Raw genomic sequence first — 23314 nt, forward strand, 5'->3', positions numbered from 1 at the left:
ATTGAGAAATGTTTTGAATATTTTTGTTTCAATTTCCTAAACACCTTTGCTTTTATTTGTCTCAAAAATTGAGAACCCATCACTAGAACTGGCAGTTTTCTTAATCACAAGAATTTCTTCCTTCTCTTCTCCTTCCCTCTCATGACCTCAGGTAACTTAAAAAAGGCTGGGGTTTATTTTAGTCAGAGAGGATGATGGTGAGAAAGTTACATTTATTCCTTTGGTTATGTAGAAGTATGATAAAAAAATAGTTCTCCACATTGTTTAGGATGTGACAGGACATTGTGACTTTTAAGTTGCAGGAGGAAGAATTCAGGTTAAAGCTTAGTAGACTTTAGGAAAAAATAACCTTTTCCAAGAACAAGTATGGATGAGAACTGAAATAAATTTCCTAGGAAGATTGTGGAATTGTCATCACTAGAAGTTGTTTGCAAGGCATGCTAAATTTGAAGTGATTTGTGATCTTTTCTTGAAGAAAAGTAACTTCCAAAGATGGTTCCACTGCCATTATTTATGAATATATCTATGAAATACTAGAAGGATTTTATCTGGAACTGTTGTTTTTCATGTCTTTATTAATAATGCAGCACAGCTGGGGATTGAGAGGAGTGTGCTGTATATTGAGTAGAATATAATTATGTCAGTTATGTAATACATTCCAACTATTACTACATAGAGGTGATATTAGAAAGTGAACTTTGAAAAACAGAGATGCTGTTGTAACTCATGTAAAAATTTTTAAAGGAACCTACAATCTAGAATTTAGAGTAGTCATAGTTGACTATTTATGCGTGAAGAAATCAATATAAATATTTACTGCTGTCTTAGGAAAAGTAATTAATGAAGTATGATATGAAAAATTTCATAGGTTGCCAAATTGATTGGATAGTATTTTCCGGTCTTAATACATTAAAAATAATCATTTTCTTACAAAGCATAATCTACTTGTCTGTTCATATTAATCATCTAGTTGTAAATGTATTTTATTGTTAGTAGGAAAAATCACGCCCCTCCTAGTGAACATACAGTTTGCTTGTTTGCCCACTAAGGTAATTCATTAGTCTATTTCTTGCAGAGCCTATGGGGTTTTTGAAACAGATGGTATTGTAGTCCTGGGCATATTTTTTTCAGATGTCACCTGTGACATGTATTTTGTTGTAAGACAGAAGAGTTGGGCCCCTTTATTCCCCCTGGAAGAATAATGACAGATGAGAAGAGCTTGGTGATGCCCACAGCTTCTTTGATGGCTAGAGGTAGGCTGGATCAAGTAATTAGGAGTGGTGTTTAGCTCTTGCCTGCCTGATTTCTTGAAAAGTGTGTGCATAGTTTCTGGGAAGCCCTGGAGCTGTATATGTACACTTATCAGCTGTCTTGACATGTGGCATGGAAAGGGCAAGTACCTACAGCCATATTCTGCTGCTGGGGAAGCTTGTAAAGTTACCTTATTAAAGACTGTGTGATCCGGTATCCTAAATTTATTGAACTAAGATCAAAGGTAGGGTGAAACTTGCAAAACTTCCAAAGGCCTTCCATGTGAGTTACTGAGCTCTAAATAGGTGAATTTCTAAATTATATTATGTGTAATGACCTTCCAGTGAGTTTCAGTAGCACTGACAAGAGATATATTAAAAATCAGTAGTGTGTGAAAATGTTTGATATGGACTACTAAAGTAAATGCTTATGGAATCTGTTCTTACTCTTTGCCTTACTAAACACCTAAATTTTAATGAACTAGTACTTAGAATTATCTTAGCAGGTTTACCTGTCCTGTGTTAGCTTTGGAATCTGAATGAGTAATGAAAACCTCAATTTAGCCAGGTAACTTAGAGATAGACAAAGACAGGCAAGGAAAGCATAGGCAAACAAACTGCAGAACCAATCTTGAGTTGACTGGCAGGACAACAGACTGACCTACAATGGCATGTGGAGGGTGGCTTGTTTCTCTTTCACTGGTGAAGTACATTTGGGACAAGACTTTGTGGAAATAATCTTTTAAATACATGTGAAACCAATTTGACAGTGAGAAAACACCTGGGTCTTGCAGCATGGCTGTAATTACTATGCTTTATTTGAATGTTCAAATAAGTAATTTGAATAGGTGACAGCCACCTCTGAGCCGGTTGTTTTGCAGACCTTTGGCATCTTGTTTGTGTGCTGTAGATAGTTCCCACTCACTGCTGCTGATAGTCTCTAACAGTATTCAACAAGCAAAGACCAGCTGACCTGGTCTGTTGGTTACAGGTCACTTGTAACTTGTTTCCTAAGGTGTGGGAATCCTGCCCTCTTGCTACTCTCTATCTGACCAGGCCTGTGATGCTGCATTAAAAAGGAGAGAGAAGAGCTCTGTGTTATGTGTGGATGCCAAACTATTTTACTTCATGTGTGCTTCTATTTTGTGGCTGTAATGTTTTATGTTACAAAAAAAAAAAATACTCAATGTTTATATGGGAACAGTAAAGTTTTCACAGTTGAATGTTAAAAATTTGTGGGATAGGAATGGATCATAACTGCCTGGTATCATATTAATTGTGCACCTGTCTGAGGAGGGAAAAAGGCTACCTGTAGATTGTAAGTTCAAGTATATTCCTCCCCTCCCCACCTCATGGCTGTTAAAAAATACTGTTTTTGAGGCATCCTCTTCACTGTATGAAAACTTTAAATGACTTTCTTTGTAGGCCTGCCTTGTTTCCTGACAGTGGGATTTTGCAACTAATTTCACCTTTGTCCTGTTTTGTTGGGTTTTCTTCCCTTTTTTTTTTTTTTTCCTAAAGTCTGATATACTGTGGAAATGACAAATTTAAGGTAAGTAGTGTTACCTATTTTTCAGATATGGTAGTTTAATTGATTGTAGACTTTATTGAGGTAGTGTGTAGAAATAGGAATATATTGCTATGGGTGATGCTAGACAAATCGATTAGGGCTTGGTGTTGCCCTTACCCATTTCAGTTGGTCCTTCCAAGGAGTTCATAATGTTTTCTGAGAAATGGAATTAAAATTGGTACTGGAATTGTTACTCGGATATGTTTGAGAATTAGCCAGTGGAAGGGATGGGTCGATAGTTCTCCTACCATCTTTCTTCTGCTTCCATTGACTGATAAATATACATTTTTAAAATCATTAATATTAGCTGACATGATTTGTATCTCAGAGATTAGAAGATAATGTATCATGCAGAATAAAGATACGATACTTGCAATGGTTTGGTTCTAAATTCATAGCTATGCTTCCATAAAGTTTGTGTGTGTTTATCAATAACATAATATTCTATATTTTCTGTTAACTACTTGAATATATTTTATTGTGTTTAATATTTGACAGAAAGCACTTCAATTTTCTGTGAATCTAGGAATATTTAGTCATACATCAAAAGATTTATCTACTTGTAAATATTAGGAATACTTGGAAAAATTACCTACTTAGTAGATACTTCATTGTGATCGACCCAAAGTCATGTAGTAGTCTTTATTCCCAGTTGGTATTTTCAGGTGTATAACTTCAGATTTGATGAAAACTTTGTGTTAAAGAGACCTAGGTGTCTCAGTGCCTTTAAGCCAGCAGGGAGTTTCTTCATGTATTTTGCCTTTTTTTTTTTGTAATGCACTATGTAAATAGTCATCATAGCTTGGACTGGCATGTGACTTAGAGCACTTTCTTTGATGTACACTTCAAGACTGCTTTATTTACTTTGTTGAGGTTTTTTGACAATAACTTAGGTTAGATTTAGGCCTCATTTTGTAGTGCATACAATTGGTAAAATTAATTGGGAAGTCTGCTTCTTATATGTCATTTCATAATGATAGCATTATGTCCTTGTTATTTTAGATCAAAAATATAGTCACCAGGGTACTTCTCTTCCTGCTTTGGCAGCTGTTAGCATACTTGGTTTTCATCTGCAAGCTTTAACAACGTCACAGATTTTGATTCTGGAAAGTGAGTGGACTAGATTGTTTTGTGTTTCCAAAAGCATTGATTTAAAAAATTCTTACAATTCTTGGGAAAGAGAAAATAGGTCATCGCTTGAATAATAGCTAGTTTCATTGCCATTTGAAAGATACTAATATTTCTGTGAGTACTATCAATTGCAGAATTCTGCAAAGAGACAATGGCTAACTCCTTTGATATAAGACAAAAGGTCACAAAATCAATTATATGTGGGACTTGTGGGGGTTGTTTGTTTTTTTTTTTTTTTAATCTACCATTGCAACTTTTAAGGTTTTAATTTTTCATTAGGTTTACACTGAGTAATTGCTGGCATAGTTAAGGCAGAAACAAAAACTTTTTGATGGGCAAGTTCATTATTTATCACATGCTGCCGGTTCTTGTGTTTTTTTTAAAATCCCATGTGTATCTTTTCTAATTTTAAATATTTTGCTTAATTCTACACTTCTGTATGTTATAAAAGATTTTTTTAATGCAAAATATTTTCTGAAGTACAGTCTTCTCTCGAGATCTGAAAAGTGCAAATTGAAATTACCTTCCGATCATTTTCCTAACTTAATAAAAATCTGCTACAGAGGCCTTGAATTTTCTTTCACTGATTTTCCTAAGTTAAGGAATGCAAGTGCAAAGTAAACATTTCTTCCAGGTTTTTCTTTGGAGTTTGTTGTCTACTAATTTGTTGCTGATTTAATGCAGCAACATGCCAGATACCTCAATTAATTTCTTTTGTATGCCTCTCTTTTCTTTTATTCATTTAAGAGTGATCTGAAAGACTTTGAAATTAATCAGAATGGGTATCTGCAGGGTATTCTGGAAATCCAAATCAAGTTTGCTTTGGGTATCTTTTGGAATATGGATTGTTTATATGTCTTGTATGTGCTGTAGTTGGGGTCTGAATAGATCCTGTACTTTGGCTAGCTGATCCAAGATTATGCTGTATGGAATTTGTTTAAATAGATCTGGGTCTTCATTTCTAGCAGATAATGAAGATTATATTAAATCAGCTGTAAAATCTCCTTTGCAAATGAGCCAGTCTGACGTTCTTCTCAGTGGAAAAATAGCATAACTTCTCAGGGTGATTTTTTGATACAGACTATTTACAATATAAGCAGTATGCATGGAAATACTATTTCATTTTTGCCATGTCTCTCTTAAAAACGTTTCTGGAAAGAGCCCAGGTGTTTTCAGTATTTGTTTATGGATGAGATTATCCAAAGATAAGGGCAGGGAGAGATGGGACTATAAGGACAGTTCATTTATAAACCTCAAAAAAAAGATCAATGTGCCTTAGTGAGTTGGAGCTGACTAGGAGCAAATATAATTGCGGAAGACACAGAATAGCATAAAACCTATTGCTATCTTTGTATTGGCAACTCAGATACATCTGACTGTGCAGGTCTTGATCTCTCAGCCTCTTTCAGTGATATCTTATTGCAAGTATCTGGCAACTCAGGTTTAGAAAGACTAAAACAAAACAGCCTCCTCTTTCCACATCTTTGAATAGTAGCAGTAAATGTACTTCCTGTAGATTTTTAGCTTGTTAGCATTGAGTGATGGCCACTGGACATGGAATGACACAAATCGATTTCCCTGACTTGCCTTTTCTCATCTGTGATGGCAATAACTGCAGTAGATTTTGGTCTTGTGTGTAGGCAATGGGAAATAATCTATTACTTGAGTGTTTTGTATGTGTAGCCCCCAGCTCCCTTGCTACTTGTGCAGTGGTTAATTTTTGGTGTCCTGCCAGGTGTTTGCTGGGATTTAGACATTTACAGGGGAAGAGAGATTTGTAAAATGTCCACTGTAAACTCACAGAAAGGTATATAGGAAATACAGTTATAGATGACATGCTTTATATTTGTAGAAATGTTTATAGAGGATGCTGTGGTTTTCCGAATTTTGCTGAAAGGGTGTAAAGGCTACCTTTGAACATGAAGGAAAACTAATTTGGGATTATTTTATTTAATGGCTGTCTGTAGACCCTGACATCTTTTTGTGGAGTCCTGTCCTGAATTAATCAGTAATATCTATGGTCAGGAGACTAAAGATATTAAAGCAAGTCTACTTAAAGATGAGGAAGTAGTTTGAGCAATTTTGTGGACCAGTTGTAGTTTTTATTAACTGAGCATGTTTTAGTGCTCCTTTTCAGAGAGCAGGAGTCCAGATCCAGGGATTCTTCTGAATACTGTAATTACTAAAAATATGCTCTTGCATAGTTGCTTACAGGAGAAAGCAAATGTTTTTCTTTATTATAGTCAGCAGAAATATGAGTAACTCCTATCAAAGGAAGAATTACTCCAAATTATTATTTTGGATGTGTCAGTCATTCTACAGGGTAAGTAAAGAGTAGCTTGTTTTGGCACAGTTTCTAACTTCATAAATTTAGCCTTGTTATCAAAATTGGTTTCCTCCTTCCATTCAGGCAAGGAATTACATTACATCATACTTGACAGAAATGCAGCAGAAAATACAATCTTATTTACCCAGTTTCACAATAACCACCATTATTTTCCCCTTACATATTTAATAAACTCTTTTAACTTGTCAACCTGTGTTTTCATTTCTCCTAACATATATACTCTGAAAAAGACATTTCTGTTTAAAAGTGTATTTTTATAAGAAAAAAGTAGTGAGGCTCCTTTTTTAGTCTTCTGTAAAATCCTTCTAAGATAACTGCATCTCCTCTCTGGGAAAATGCCATAGAAAACCCTCAGATACAATCTCTGTCCCCAGGACCCTTTTACCCTTCTCCCATAGTATCTCCAATATAAAAGATATTTAGTGGAGTACAAACTCCTTTGTCACCTCTACATTTTGATTTTAATTAGAAAAACCATGTTGTTAGACACTGTTTAGTTCTTTGTACTTTCTCAAAATTTTGTGAAGAGTTTGTCCCAGTCTTTTGGATGTTACGGAAAAAAAGCTGGAAAAGAGAGAGTAGATGGACAGCATGATTGTATGCACTCTGGTCCTTAGAATGTCTAAGATGACAATAAAATGGAACTTCATTTTAGTTCTTCACCTTCCTTGTGTGGTGGAATGGCCAGCAGAGAATTTTGAGTGGTTTTTTGGTTTTTTTTGAGTGCATTGAGTGCAGTGGACACACTGCACATGGTGTTTTAAAGTGGGGTGAAAATACTGGAATGATATTTAATGTCAAATGTAATTAATGTATGTTTCCCTTACTTTCTCTCTCTTGAATTCTTCTAATCAGAAGTAGATAAATAGTTGACACTTAAAAATGTTCATGAAAACTGGAAGCTGAGATGGCATACTCCCTCAAATTATGCCTGTGATCACTGCCTGAGTGGAAGCAGAATGTGCACAAAATCCTAGAAGTGCAGATCATGCACATCGAAATGTAATACAAGTGAAAGAGTGATACTGTCTTGGATATACTCTAGTTTTCTCTTATGAAAACAACATGCCAAATGCAACAGTTTGGGGTTTTCATCATGTCTTTTCCCAAAATCATGTCCCTTTTTTTTTTTTTTTTTTTTTTTTTTTTTTTTTTTTTTGTCACTGAGATGCTTTAAGGCTATTGGTTACAATCTCAACAGTAAGCCGTATAATAGTTTATATTTGTCTCTTTCTTGAAAATATCTATGTTTGCCTTTGGATGTTCTTTTGTATATACCCCAAATTATTAGCAAATACATGAGCGAGTTCTGTAATTGTTCTGCTTGGCCAAGGGGTTCTGCAAGGCATTTGCAAAGGCTGGATCTGCAACTGGAGAGAGTAACTATTGCAGGTGATTGGCACAGAATGTTTCTGTGGAATCGATACTGTTACCTGTCTTTTCCATGCATAGGTGTTCAGAGACAGGCAATTGTTTGGCTGCACTGTGTGCTTTCGTGTGTGTCTGACTGAGACAGATGCCTCTCAGCTGCCACATTTTTAGTTTGAGAACCCTCTGAACTTGCATGCAATAATATGTAGTTAAAATTTGATTTAAATGTTAGCTAAGCCATACAGATTCTTCTGCTTGTTTTTCACTGCTGCTTAGGTTTAATAGTATTGAGCTCTGTAGAGGACAGAGGAATTGGCAAGTTTGTTTTCAGCAAACACATGTCATCCATTTGGCCTAAACAGGATGCTTGTATATATTTTTAGCATAGTGGACTGTCTTTCTGGTAACTTTGGATATGTAAACTCCTCGTTGTGATGTATTATTGAAGGGTTTTTATTTTAAATAAATGGTCTCTTAAATCATGCTACTATATATTTTATATAACAGCAAAAATAAACTGTTAGGACTTTCTCATAATAAAGTTGATCTCCATGGGATTATTGTAAAAGTGGACTTGGGTGCACAGTGATGTTCAGATACCTGGATTCCTGATGAAATCAGTAGAAATTCAGAGAGACACCTTAAGTACATTTTGGAACCTGGCCTCAGGTAGTTTTAATGCTTTTTAGTCCTAATGATAGCTATTTAAGTGATCACTAGGTGAACTCTTCTTTAAAGTGATTACTTTATTGTTTGGAACTGTAAGGTTCTCTTGTGAGAGGTATTGATATGATAACTATATATCACAGCAAGAATAACTATATTTCAAAAATTTTATGTAGATCTATATATAGAAGCAAAGTTTGTTTTTTTTTTCTCGCTGCCAAAGTGCTGTACAGTTCTGTCCTTTAAGGGTAACTTGACTTTGCTTAGGAGCTGTGAGAGACAGTTACTGCTTTGGTAAATAACCATGGTTTGAATATTATATTAAGCTGCCTGCTGACAGAAATTATTTTAATTGAGAATGTAATTAAAAAGAAAAAACTAAACAAGACAACAACAACAACCCAAAACTGCTCTCCTAATTTATTTAACCTTCCTTAAAAAAGAACATCAGTGTTCGTGAGGGAGACGAAGAGTATGGAGATGGAGGAGTAAATAGGATCAAGTACATAGCAAATTGAATTTGAATTTAAGGAAAGAGGATGTGTAGCATCCCAAGGATACTATTCTACCTTGTGGATAACACCTCCCAAGGAGATTTTTACTTCTGGCAAAGAGGATAGTGATGGACTTCTAGGGTAGTGAGTGTGGGCTTGATTAAATTGGTTGTAATAATGTATTTATTTCATGGTTTTATTTGGGAGAATTCTTTGTGGAGTTTGTGGCTAGAAGGGACCATTAAATTGCAAAGTCTGGCATCCTTTACATACAACAAGTCTTTATCTTTCATTCAGGTCTCCTAATAATGAACCTTTTGACTTAACTGACCAAAATGCAGTTTCAGTTTGTGCTTAGCAAAAATACATTTGCCAGAAGTATATCCATCCTTCATTTAAAGATGTCTAGGGAGTGAGAAGACACCACTTTTTGTGCTAGTTTTGCTCTCATGATTGCTTCACTTCCTTGTTTGTTGGAAAAAAATGTACTTCTGCATTATGGCAGTGATTTGAAATTGATCCTGACTTTTCAGGTTGGTAACATGTTTAATAGCTGTATCTGTAGAGTAGGAATGCTTATATGCATACAATACGTGCAAAGGTCCGTGCGCTCTGTCTTAATTCCTTTTAATAAATTTTTTGGTTTGGAAATTCTGCTATATCCTTTGTCTTTTACATATGATTTATGAATATAGTGCAAAAATGACAAATTGATTTGAACACAAATGTTTTTATTGTAGTTTTATTTAGTACAAATATTTTAATACAATTCTGTAAATTAATTAATAGTAACCTAATTATTTCAGCTTTTTATTAATTATCTTTGCTGTGAATTTGTGGTACAGAGCTTTCATTAAACAGCATTATCAGAAAAGGATTGCACAAATATCTGCCATAGATTTTAATAACTTCTCATATTTATTTTTGAGCAGGTGCTAGTTGGATCTATAATTCTTCTATAATTCTCCTATAATTCTTTTTTTCACAATATTCTATTGCCATAAGTTGTGTTTTTATATTTAAGTTGTATTTTCATATTTATTTTTTTGTGTCAGGTGTTCATGTCCCTAGTATTCATCAATTCCCACACTGTCAGGGGACTATAAAAAGCATTTTGGCAATGGACAAAATACCTAATGGCTTTGCAGACTTCTATGAGAGGGTTCTTTTCAGCCAGGTATTGGGATATTAGTGTCTGACCCACATAGTATTAATAGACCTTCAAATATGGTGTTATTTTCCATTCCCTTCATTATGTTTCTGTCTGGCATGCTGCTGCATTAAAGTGCAAAATTGCTTTCAGTATGTATATTTTGGTAGATATTAGCATAGTTTTCTGTCTGGTATGGTTTGCTTTTGGTCATCTTGTGTGTCCTCTCTCTTCCCTGTAACAAAGTTTCAACCTTTCATAGCTAATCCTCTTATATTTTTAGTATGGTGACCTAAATTTTTCAGCCAAGCATATGTATTTGAGAAGCTTGGGACTACTAGCCATATTGTTGACTTTATTTTAGAATTTAGTTATAGAGTAGAGGTCAGTATTGTGTTGAGATCTGGGCAGTATTCCTACATTTCCCAGGTTTCTTTTGGTAATTCTATATAAAATAAAACCAGAATTTCTGTAGTCGCTACTTGTGGTATTTTTTTTTGTTTGGCTTGAGAATCTAGAATTTAACTAAGAAAAATGCTCAAATTCTCATGTGCAGTTGAATTAATGGTAATTTTATGTTAAGTAAATACAAAGTTCTACTTTTATATATAATAAAAATACTGTGCAAGTACACCTAGTTTGGATATAGTCTATACCTATGCTGCTGAATATTTCAGTTTAATACCAAAACCTTGAATGTTTTTTGCCTTTCTGTGCCTGAATTCTTCAATCTCAATTTTTGAAGTAATGTTTTATAGGTTTTAGGGATTTTTAGGACAGTGTTTGGTAAGATATTTAGTTGATTCAGTTATGGGCCTTATTGAATACCCCACCAGGAAACTAAGGAGTCCACCTTTTTGCAAAAACTTGAGTACTGCTCAGTAGAGAAGGTCTCAAACTGTATTTAAAATGCTGAGAAGAAAACAAAAGTACTGAGTAGTTGCTCAGTAAATGGGTGTTGATCCTTCTTTTTAACTGAATCAGGGAGCAGCCTTGTGGGCGGTGGTAGGATGTAATTCTATAAATAAAAACTCTCCATAATGCATGCACACAGGGCAAGGGCAGATCAAGGCTCCCAGGCATCCTGCCCATTGCTTCTGGCAACGACTTTGACATTTGCTGACTTTGGAGTGCTTGATTTTGCAGTTTGATTTGTCTCTAGGCACGGTGTCTGTTCCTAGCTGTATAACTAGGAATAGCCTGCAGAACCTATGACACGGGTGAAATATGGAAATGGAACAGCTTTTAAAAGTTGATTTTGACAAAGGCCATTGTAAGGTTGAAAAGAAAAATGTCAAGCCAGAAAAAAGGTCAGGCGTTTTGGGGTTAAGAACAAATGACTGATTTGCCAGTGTATTTGTAAACTGTGTTTAATCATTGCTGTGGACAATCCATAATTTATCTGCTACTAAGGAAAAGGAACATGAAATTTTCTTCTCAGAATGAGCAATCCAGTGTGGGAGCTATTCATCAAAGTTTGAATGTCAGAAAGGTCATGGGAAGAGATTTGTAAAATTTTCATAATTCCAGAAATAACCCCTTCGGCATCCAAAAAGAAACTTGAGTATTTAGGAAAGAGCCTAGTGTATCTGATACCATCCTGCAGCAGGGTGGGTCAGCTCTGTGTGATGGATGTTCTGTTCAGCAGGGCTGTATGTTTTCTCATACCTCTCCCTTCTGCCCTCTGGGAAGGAAGGGGAAGATAACACATACATTTTGTGAGGCAAACAGAATTCATGCCCTTTGCTGCTTATGTCTGTCTTGTTTTGGTTTTGCTATTCTCAATGAAAACCAACAGTATACTTTAGAGACCCTATATTAAACTTGCTGTTAATTAAGTTCTTCAGATAAAAATCTCCCAGCAGGAGATTTTTGAGTTGGGAGGATTTAAACTGGAGCTCTTTTACAGGGCCTCCTGCTGTAACATGCTGTGCTCGCTGTGAAGGCTCTACATAACAAAAATATCACAATATGCAATGTATTTATCAGCCTGTTTGTTAATATTTTTTTCTATTCAAATGTTTTATACCTATCTTCAGTTTTGTCATGTCTCTTTCCTGTCCCTATGTTTAAACACATTCTATCTCACAATGGTTTTCCTAGTATGTTTTTTTTTCAAGTTCCAAATCTTAAACTTGTTAACATCTTGTGATTGCACATAGGAAAAGGAAATGTATTTCAGAGATTTTTTTCCCTGGATTAGGTATGTCAAGATGCAAAATATTTGGTTGCACATTGTAAATGTCTGTGAAGTACTCTTGGAAAATTCTATTTCCAAAGATACTAATATGAAGACTCAATATTATTCCTTTTTTGCTCAGTTTTTTTCTCCACTTCCCCAAGAGTTTAATAATCTCTGATCAGCATTGATGCAGGTAGTAGCAGAGAATATATTTTTTTCAAAGCAAAAGTGACAAGAATAACTTTATTTTCTTTAAAAGCAAAGTATGTGGCTTTTAATACACAAAAAGGTCACAAAATGATTTAATTGTTTGGACTGGAAGAGAGCTTAGAGGTAATTGATTCCCAGCCCTCTTCCACTAGAGCAGGTTGCTCAAAGCTCCATGCAGCCTGGCCAGGAACACTTTAGGGATGGAGCATCAACCATGGAGTCATAAGTGTGCATTGTCATGTAAAGGAACACTTGCTACATAATTGGTAGGCTAATATAAATCTTACAGGGAAGTATTTGATAGCAACAGGCAATAATGCCATGAATAATAATAAAAAAAAAAAAATCCTTTAAACGAAATTTCCTCTAAAATAATCCAGGCAGAGAGCAGAGGCTATTCAGGAGCATCTTAGCTTCCTCCCTTACTGTTTTCACTCTTTGAGTAGAAGCAGCATGTAACAAGGTTTTTGAAAAGTTCTCTCATCCATGATCTAAGGCTATTGATACAGTTTATGCAAAAATGTGAAACTTTCACAAAAGAGTGTGGTTTTAACAGTGAAAAATTTAGTTTCAAGCATTTTGAGGACAAAGATCACAATTAACAAAAATTTAATTTTTCTGTAGAGATTAAAGTGTGGCTTCTGTTTGGTTTTTCAATAATGCCTTGTGTGTTGCATTGATGTTTTGAATTTTGCCTGTTTTGTCAACCATTTACTCCGTCTGCATCCACTTTCATCTTCTGTGTGATCTTCTGTGTCATTTTTTCCTTTCTGTTTTTCATAATCTAGAGTGCAGCCTGGCAATTTTGTTCTTCCTGTATACTGCTGATACTTGTAGTAAAAGATTGGCACAAATTTATCAAAGCCTTTTCTTGAAAATTGCTTTACAAACGAGTTGTGAATTTACAGTCACATGCTACTGCTGTATACGTGTATGTAGAGAACAGGTTTGATTGTAATGGTGTTTTGAAGTGCCTTGACCCTACTGAAAGTGGCTCCAGAAGGGATGAAAACTGCTGTTCTTTGTCTGAAAGGAATTAGCAGAGCTCAGAAAGTGCTGTGTAATGGTTTTCTTGATGATTCATAGCACTTTTTTTAGCCAAGAAAAAAAAAAAGTTACTTCACAACCTGGCGTTGTTTTGAAAAATGGTCAAAGAAAGCAAGGATGTTTGTTCTGGAATGCATCACTCTTGTTGCAAGGTTAAAATGGGTTTAAGTGCACTAATCAGAACTTATTTTTCTATATTTGGGTTTTTTTTAAATAATTCAATCCTAAATTTAATTTTATTATTTTTTGAAGATGGACTTACTTTATGATAGAACATTTTCTTTGTGATGGATTTTTTTAGGCCGAAGAATAATGTGACTGTTACAATTTAGAGTTGCACTGTCTTATGTCCTCTTTCTTACATGTTGCTCTGCAACAGACTTGCCGGTTTTAAACCAATTGCTGAATTGGAATAGTTAGTTCTGAAGAGAGAAAACAATGTCAGAAATATTTCTTCTGAACTTGCTTTATCAGATTAATGGGAGAGAAAAGAATTTCCAACTTTGTTCAGGCCAAATATATTTTTTATTCCTTTGAGTACCATATACATTATGATTAGTAGTACCATAGTGTGAAGATCCAGCCGTAAATCTTTCTTGTCAGAATGGGCTCTCACTGATGTTCAGACTTGAAGCTAGCTAATGTTAGAAGTGGCAAGATTCTTTATGTTGACTTTTAATATATTATTTTTTCAGTGTATTGTCAAATTCCCCCTTTGTAGAGGTTTAGGTCAGCTTTTTACAGTTGGTTTAAAAAAAGTATGACTCTGGCACTGCTAGTGCTAAGCCTTTGCTTTGAACCTTTTTTCATTTTCCTTCCTCAGATTTCTCAAATTCCCCTGCACTAGCTAATGTCTGTGTCACCTGTCTTTGTTCTTCAGAGATAAAACTTCAAATTAGATTTTTGGGTTGCTCCATAGCCAGATACAGTTACACTGGAAGCATTTCAAAGCTCCCTGGGACCATGAGGGTCAGAAGACGTGTGTGTATGTGTGTGTGCACTCAGATGTACAAGGATATATGCATGTGTATCTGTCCACACTTGTGTATGATATTAGATTCTTATTTTTGTTCAGGACATGTGATGACAAAGAAGTCTAGCAGATTCTTAGGGGCTTGTGAGATTTATACATACAGCTATTTCAGAAGACTTTAAAGATTGTATAAATTCTATGACTCTGCATGAGGGGATGGATTTTAGTGCAAAACATCTTTAATTTCCTATTTTGCCCTGTTTTGCAAGGAAGCTTCCTATTATGGTGAGCATCAAGCTTCTTATAATTTCATATACACAATTCAGGTATCTAATCTCAGTTGAAAGTCCTGTAAACTTGGCCATCACCTTTGAAAGCTTTAATAGAAGACTATTTTTAAGTTTCTGTGGCTAAAATCTCTTCAAGTTTGGATGATATTTAACATGATGTGTTGTGGAGTATTTGATGTATCCTGTTACTGTATCTGGTATGTGACCGCCAGCTTTTCTGATTACTTTGGTAACAGCATGATGTAATGTTGTGCTGAGAGTGAAATTAGTGTTATTTATAATGAACATTTTTTCTAAGCTTTTAGTAGTTGTATTTAGCAATATTGTGAGTAAAAATAACATTTTGAAGTGGTTTTGAGGAAGCAAAATGAAATATTGAGGCAAAATGATGACTTAATGGCTTACTGCTTTACAATAGTGGCTGCTATTACAGTAGGATTTTTTTCAAGTAGGAGTGAGACAGCAAATGTAGTACTAGAATAAAAGACTTTAAATGCTGTTTGTGTTGGCTGTCTACTGGGGATGAATTTCATGCTCAGCCAGAGAATATCAAAATGAGTCTCTGTAAAAACCCTTGCAAAGCCTTGGTAAAGGTTGAATATGAAAATAGATATTGAAAAAATAGCAAACTTCAGAAGTTTTGGGGAAATACAAGTGTTTGTTTCAAGGAGTGAGGCAGCAGTTTCTTCAGCTGAGACAATCCAATGTCAGGTTACTGTTAGCAGAAGAGAGCCGTGATCTTTCTCACCCACTCCCTCTGCTGTGGGAATGGCACTTTTCTCTCCCGTGTTCCAGTTCCCAAGCTCCGTGGACCAGGCTGTAATTTCCTGCAGTAGCTGCTGCAGCTGGAAGCGCCCTTGCCCCAGCCCTTGCCCCAGCCCTTGCCCCAGCCCTTGCCCCAGCCCTTGCCCCAGCCCTTCTGCTGCAGAGGGAGCTGGGCCGGCTCCTGGCACAGGTTGGGCAGTAGGACTGGGCAGCACAGGGGGTGTGGGCAAAGCAGGACTAATGGACTCCTTCTGTCACGTGGAGTCCTACCTCTGTCTGTAATCTCTCTGCATTTCATGCTATAGAGGAGTCATTTTCCAAATACACCCTACATTAAAGTTCTAATTTTGCACATTTCGGAACCATATTGCTGGTCTGTCCTACCAAAGCTGCTCTGCAAGGCATCAGAATTCCTTGATCTCTGCCTCATGGGATTTTTTTTAGGACTTGCAGATTTTAGACCTCACCTTTTAATAATATCTTTTCCCACTTGTACATTACATTGACTTAAAATTCTTTTTACTGAAGTTGGACTATTTAGCCTTCGTATTTTGCATAATATCTTACCAATATGCCTATTGTAACTTATAAATACTCTGAATGAGTTTCTTACAAACTGCACTAATCCTTTCTTGTGAAGCTTTTAGTACAAAATGTTAACATAATTTTCTGCCTCAGGTCCTGGTTGATCTTTTTTTTTTTATTTCCGTGCCTCTCTTCATCTAAGGATTAGTATGAGTTTCCTATAAATTAAACAATTTAGATGAGGATAATTCTTTTGGCTAAAAGTCTTTAAATGTGCAGCTTTAACATTGTTATTAAAAGTTTCTTACAGATAGAATTTTACTATTTTTATACAAGTTAATCATTATTAAGAAGATTATTATTTAATATAACTGAGCTTTTCCCAGGTTGTCAGGAGTTAATCAAGAATTTATTTTTAGCTCTTAGCAAAAAAGTGTAATTTTGAATAACTGTAATCAAGCCTAGACTTTTCCTAAATCACTTTATTTGCTATAGATCAAAGATACAGACTTTTACAGTTGTTTGCTTGGGGGTAGTGAGAGAGTCATTCAGGTTCAGTTCTTTCATCACCTTGCCTGTAGTGACTACATTTCCCATCCATATTGGTTCCTCTGGTGTCCTTGTAGCTGGAGAATTCTTTAACCCTATGCTGTGTCTGCGTATCCAGCTTTCACATGGATGTGGAAACCAAAACTCCATTATTTCTCTTTGGGACTTCAAGATCCAAAATCCGGGTACTGACTTCATGAGAAAATAAGTTAAAGCTTGTGCACGCAGGGAGTTTCTGTATTTCCTTCCTAAGGCCTCTGTTAGACATTTTTGCTTTGGTGAGTAGAATTACATAAATTAGTCTAAAGTGGATTGGGTGATTTACCTATAAAGTATAAAGCTGCTTCAACTTACAGTCCTGTCTTAAATAAAGATGATGCTACTCTGAGTGTGAATGAGACATGACTAAATTGAAAGTGCAATTGATGGTGCCCTTCCATTCTGCTTTGTTCGACCAAGTGAAAAAAAAAGTGCCAAAAGAAGTGGTGCTGGTAAAAATAATGCACAAATCTAGTCTTAAGTGTCACCTGTATAACACATGAAAGTCTGACTAGATGAGGATTTTTATGAAGTGTATTTTTGTATTTTATCAACAAGGTGTCACTGGCTGGTCATTGCCATTGTGTTGACCCAATTTACTCAATATCATGTCCCTTAGCAAAACAGTAATGGTGGTGTGCAGGTAGTTAGTATGACTACTTAAAGAAAACCAACCTTGTTAACTAAGGATTGTCTTTCTTTTGGATGTTTGTATTTCTTCAGGGATCTTTCTTTTCTTTTCTGAAGCTCCAGGCCATACAAGGACATATATTTTTGTATGGCATTCATCATTCACTGCGCTGTTGGGTTTTGGTGGGTTTCTTTTTTCCCATTTCAGACTTTGCCATTGATTGCACAGTCAGAGTGAGCTGCAGGGCAGAGAGGGAAATGTACTTTCCTGTCACTCAAAATTTGCTTTTGTTGGAAAGGAAGCAGTGCTGAAAGGAACAAAAATGAAGCTATTCAGTCAGTGCTGCATTGAAAATGCCTTTCCCCCCAAAATTATTCTTTTCTCTTTTATTATAGGTTTATAGCACTGGAATATAGCTCTTTCCTGTCAGTTTGAGATAATTGAAACCACTGAGTCACAACATCCTTCTGTATAAAGAGGCTCTCAGGTGTAGTCTCTGTAGCTGTTTTACTGCTGAGCAGAGGGAACGGTCCTCTGTCTGGAGTCTGCAGTGCTGGAGCTCTGAAGTATTTGTCAGGTGCTGAGACAGTCTTATTACCTAAGTAGGAATAAAAAAATTGGTTGCATTTTTATTTATAAGAACTGTTTATCAGGATTCATCCCTGGATAGCCATCTTTTAAAAGTTTAATTTCACTGTGAACACAAGGTGCTGTTTTATGGCTGCTATCTGTGTCTCATGGCTAATGTGCATGGTGGGTGGAAGGACAACCAACACTCAGGACTCTTCAATACTGACCACAGGGATTCATCTGTTCACAGGAAAGGGCTGTGAACTATGGAAAGCTATTAGTTTTGAAGGATGGTGTTTTGGTGCTTCACAGCTCAAATGGTCAGTAAGCATCACTACTGAGTCCATTTATAGTCCCACTCCAGTGTTAATCCTTTCCCAATTTAGAGGTGTTTGTGTCATCTTAGAGATGGCACTGAGCATTTGGCTTTTGGATTAGGCTTATGTGATTCATTCTGTGTTTGCTGGAGTTGATTTAATCAACTCATACAGGCATTAGGAACAAATACAGACTTGCCCAGTTTCTTAAGCAGAGATTTCTAACAGTAAATGCTGGAGAGACTGATGTGGAGATGTGCTTTTCTTGGAAGCAGAAGGTGCAAAATGCCTGATGTCTGTATTCAGGATTTAAAGAAGGAAAGAGGAAAATAAGGGAAGTTTGACAATGTAGGTTTTTTACCCAAGGAATCATAGGATTATTTTATAATTTACTTAAGCCTAGAAATCCTATAGTTATTGAAGTATTAGCACTAATTGTATGTTGTAGTGTGGAGAATATATATCAACACTAAAAATTTAATTGTTGTGCTATCCCAAGAAGATTCCAGTTCTACTAAGTAAAATCATACAGCTAATATTTTTCTTGACACAAGAGGAAGTTGCAAATCAAACAAATCTTATATCAAGTAGTAGCAACTCTCTTATAATATCAACACTTTTTTGGTTATCTAGTATTCACAGAACTGCTATATAACAAAATTAGCTACAAGAGAAAGGAACAAAGTCAAACTTCCCTTATGATGGTAATGATAGAATTTGCTTTGTAAATATAAGATGATGACCTATTTTAACTTAGGTAAGTGTTTTGAAGAGGCTGAGTGGAATTGGCATTTCTGTTTCAAAAAAGTTTTGTCTGTAAAATTCTGTGGAGTTCAAGAGCAAAATGTTGAAAGGGCTAGGGATTTTTATGTGCTTCGGCTTATTTCTTTGTTCAGTCATCTCAATTATAATGGGCTGCAAGTATTGCTTAAAATCACTTATTCATATTATCTGTGAATGTCTGTTGCTATCTTTTAAAGTTCAGTGTTACTACATGTTCTTACTTTGCTGGAGTCAATCCTATGCTGTGCCTCAAATTAAATGAAGGTGTCTGATTTTCCCCTGAAAATATTTCAAAGCTTTTCTCTCTTGTAGCGGTGTTTACAGTTTAACTGAATATTATTGCACATCTTTGAAAGTTGGTGATCATCTATTTATTAACAATCAAGAATAAGTCACAGACAACTCTAAACAATGAAAATCAGCAATTTTAGAAACAAGCAACCAACCATCTCAATTCTCATTCTAGCACTTACTGTCTGGAACATTGTGTCAGCACAAGGCAGGAGTGAAAATTACTAACCTGGCTGAGAGGAAGAGGAGTTTCATTTGGACTCTCAACAAAAAGTTACTCTCAGCATGTTGGTGATGGAAGAAATTACTTTGGTCTGTATGGACTACTGTTACTCCTCACAGTAGCAAATAGATAATATCTAATTGCTTCAAGCTCAGATCCTGAAATTCAGAAAGTCTAAGGCTTTTTTTGGATGAAATTACTTTCTTGGAACATGCTTTTTTTTCTCAAAATCATTCACTCCACAGGAAAAAAAAAAATCAGATATCTCTAGAAACTTTTTACCCTCCAAAACTTTGAAGTAATTTCCTTAGAGTTATTGTCTAAAATATTGACAAAGATGTGCTGCCTGTACTTGGAAAGAAACTTCCTAATGTGTCTGTCAGTATCAGGTTCCTACTGAATATATTTGAAAGCCAGTAAAGTTCTTGTTTGAAGCTGAATTGTATAATTTTATAAAGCAAGATTAAAACCTATAAAGGACAAGCATCTTGTCTCTTTAGGAGAAGCTGGAACACTTTTGGATTGATAAATTTTCTTAATTTTTTTGTAACCATAGCGATTTTTTTAATGAGTCAACTAATAATCAGCTTACTAACATACGGAGTTTCTATTTTAAGTCCTCCTCCTTTTTCTTTCCCTATTGTATTGTGTAAGCCAAGCAGTGTTTCCTGTTAGTAATTATTTGTATTTCAGTATTACCTAGAGATTCCAGCTGATTTGCTTGCTGCTTGGGCAATGTTTTTGTACAGTAGTGTCCAACACCATCATCACATCATCAGGGTTCACTGGCAGCAAAAAAATCCCCCAATAAAAATAAATACCCAGGGGAATTTTTATAGTCGTATAGGATTTGGCACATAATTTTGTCTTGAATGTGTTCTGGAGAGGTATATGCTCCAAAAAAGGAGAGGGATCATAGTGTAATGAATTGCCTTTGCACAAGGTCATGCAACAGAATGCTGGCTGATCCAGGAAGCCAGCTTTACTGATTCCTGGTCTCCTGCCCCATCCACTGAACTGTTTCTGACCTCTATTGTAATGAACCTCTCTTAGGTTGATCTGTCTCCTCTTTGAAAGACAATAAAATATTATTTCATCAACTAAAAATGAAATCCAGTGCACACGTTCAGTGTCCTTCAAAAGAAACAAAAGAAGCAAAGATGGATTTTGCATTTAGCAACAGTTGGAGGATACAGTATTGTTTGTGCAATACTCATTAGGTCTCCAGAGATGGTTTCCTAAGGATAGAAAGGCTGAGGAAGTAAAGGCATTGGCATGGTGTCGAAGCAGCTGCAGAGAGTTGGCTAAGTTACAAGCATCTGACTGAAGAGTAGTTCAAAAAATAAGGAATGCTTCTCTGTTGTTTTGAAATGCATGTATTGTTTTAGCTAATTTTAGTATGAATATTATAACATCATATACAAAATAGAGATGTAGGGTTGTAATGTAGCATATTAACAACTGGGGGGTTTACACCATATATTTCAAAAATATTTTCAGTACTTATTTTGTAATTTAGACACTTCCTTATACCAGTTTGACTCTTAATAGACTGCTTCTGGCCAGTAATTCTGCCAGGGTCTTTGTTTTCCCTTTGCTTACTTTTCCTGATTACCTTGGCATAGAGATTTAATAATATAATTTAGTTCTTCAATACCGTATGAGAAAGACCTTGAGAGATTTTTGTCAAGGGCAGTGTGCCTACAGATGTTTTAATTATTTTTGTCAGTTGTATGTATGTTTCCATGAACAAGAGAGAAGGGGTTAATAAAGTATGAATGAATAAAACTCTCTCAAAGATTGGATTCATACTGGCACTAGGTTCTGTTACAGTCAGTGCTAATCGTGTTCCTAAATGCTATCCTTTTCCTGGAACCTTATCCTGGGGTAGAACAGACTTTCAGAACAAGTGTTTACTTTTTTTTTACATTACAGAACAAAATACAGCTGAAGATGCTATGAATAATTATCACTGCTGTCGAGAAGCAGCAGAATGTGTTCGTGTTCTAAGAGGGAGATTTGTGCTGTCCTGAGGATGCTCACAGTGAGATGATCGTACCCTTTGCGTAGTACATGAGCCTGGAACACAAGCCTGGCAGTGGTTCTGGGTTGGCAGATGTGGACTGTTACATTTTAATGGCTCTTTACTATTCTGACAGACTGAAAAATTGCAGAGAGCTCTTATCTTAGTATTTCTCAGTGTTGGTGCAGATTCAGACACCAGTAATAGGGCTCATATGAATTTGTGGCTATGAATTTTAATTCAAGAGTAGTTGCATTAAAAATCTTTAGGGAGAATGAATACAACTGTACCGGTGACTTGGTATATGCCATGCTGCTTGCGTTTTTTAAGGTTGGTAGCTTTTCTGAATAGAATAATTGCACTTGTAGCTCTTGCATGTTCACTTCTATTTTCCTCCAGCCCTAGTATTTTCTGCATGTTTTAAGCAAGGTTGTTAGTATGTATTTGGGACATCGAGGTTATTAATGTTGCATTGCAGTTCAGGACAAAAATGTAATGTTTAGCATTTTCATTACATAAATTTAAATAGAAGTTTCTCTCTAGGTTACAGTGTGGTTTAGGATAATGTCTTGTTTTCATAAGATGTGTAGTCTTCGGTCCTTTTTTCATCCATTCAGCAAAATCTCATTATAATCTTCTGTATCCTTGTAAGCTTTGGCTTCATGGACAGAATACAAATGTATCTGACAAACTGTCAAATATGAGAAAAGAATATAAGTGGTCTAGGAAAAAGGGGTTTTGTATACCTGTGAAGAAACAGAAGCTTGTGCTCCTGGTCTGTCCTTTATTTGCAAATAGAAATTGCTTATTCTGCTGCAGTATTGGAGGTACATTTTGCTCTGTCATTTATTCACTGTGAACTTTAGTGTGATTTTTAGAACTAGGAGCTAGATGCACCAAGGTTGCTTCTTTCTGAACACTTGCAGACAGAAAATGCTATAAATCTGCAGTATGTTGCACCTTTTCATAGAAAAACTATTCAGAAATTGGGCACAAACCTGAAAACTCCTGAACTTTGTTGTCACGTAAGCGACACAGAAAGGAAGGAAGAACAACACATTGGGCATTTATCCTTTCATTTAGTGTAGCTATTTGAAGTGATATAATCAGCATGCTTCTTAGTTCCATGTAGCTTATGTCTTTGGCTGTAGTATGTTCTGCCAACCTGAAAGGCAAGTTTTGCCATGGAGAAGAGATGCAATCAGAAGACAGGTTAGAAGAAGCTGTAGAAGGTTACCAAACTCTGGATTTTCCTCCTGATTATGGTCTGTTTGTGTTGCTGTGTATGAAGCCACTGATTCACCCAGGGTAGCAGCTTCTCTTTAAATTCAGTTGCGAATATCCCCAGATAAACTGAGACAATAGTGGAGTGTTGTAAAATCTGCAGCTCCCCTCTGGTGCATGAGGAATATGTGCATTTAGATTTGGTAAAAGGGCTCAGGCAGCTTCTCAGCCAGAAGAGAGTCTGAGGGACTGGCTAGAGCTGCAAAATTTGTTAAAGACAGAAGACACTGGGGTGAAAGGTGGAACTCATGATATCAATGTGAAATAAGTTGCACATTACTGATGTACGTTGAGAGATGGTGCACTACAGAGATATAGGCTGTAATGTGATGTCATTTTGTACAGACAATTGCAATATTTGTTTCTTTTTAGCTTCTGTGCAGTTGTTTTAGGTATTCAAAAGATTTCAATTTCTATTTAGCTTCTTGCTCCGCTGGTTTCCTGTTTATGTAAAAGTGTCAAAGTGAAGAGCAAGACTTGGTGTGGTATTTGAATGGTTGAGAGTGACTGTGGGAATGGTTTTTATGTCAGCATCTGAAACTGGAAGGTGGACAGCAGAACATGTTTGACAGTGGAAAGATGGAGAATAAATCTTGTGTTGCAATTCCAGAGAGTATATTCTGGGAACAATGA

General features: G+C 35.9%; 1 protein-coding gene across 10 annotated transcripts in view; it reads left to right on the forward strand.

Moving 5' to 3' along the window:
- Positions 1-23314, forward strand: part of ZDHHC14 (zDHHC palmitoyltransferase 14) — a 93778-nt gene that overhangs the window by 19005 nt on the left and 51459 nt on the right. The window contains exon 1 of one of the 10 annotated variants that reach the window (XM_085575267.1): positions 1-21727. This exon is cut by the window's left edge and continues 17096 nt beyond it. The exons of the other annotated variants lie outside the window; for them this stretch is intronic. Within the exon in view, the coding sequence (XP_085431393.1) occupies positions 21672-21727 (56 nt within the window). The 5' untranslated portion in view covers positions 1-21671. The remainder of the gene's footprint in view (positions 21728-23314) is intronic. 10 annotated transcript variants of the gene reach the window in all.

Source organism: Lonchura striata, chromosome 3 (genome assembly GCF_050655825.1).
Source record: "Lonchura striata isolate lonStrDom1 chromosome 3, ASM5065582v1, whole genome shotgun sequence".
Lineage (NCBI taxonomy): Eukaryota > Metazoa > Chordata > Aves > Passeriformes > Estrildidae > Lonchura > Lonchura striata.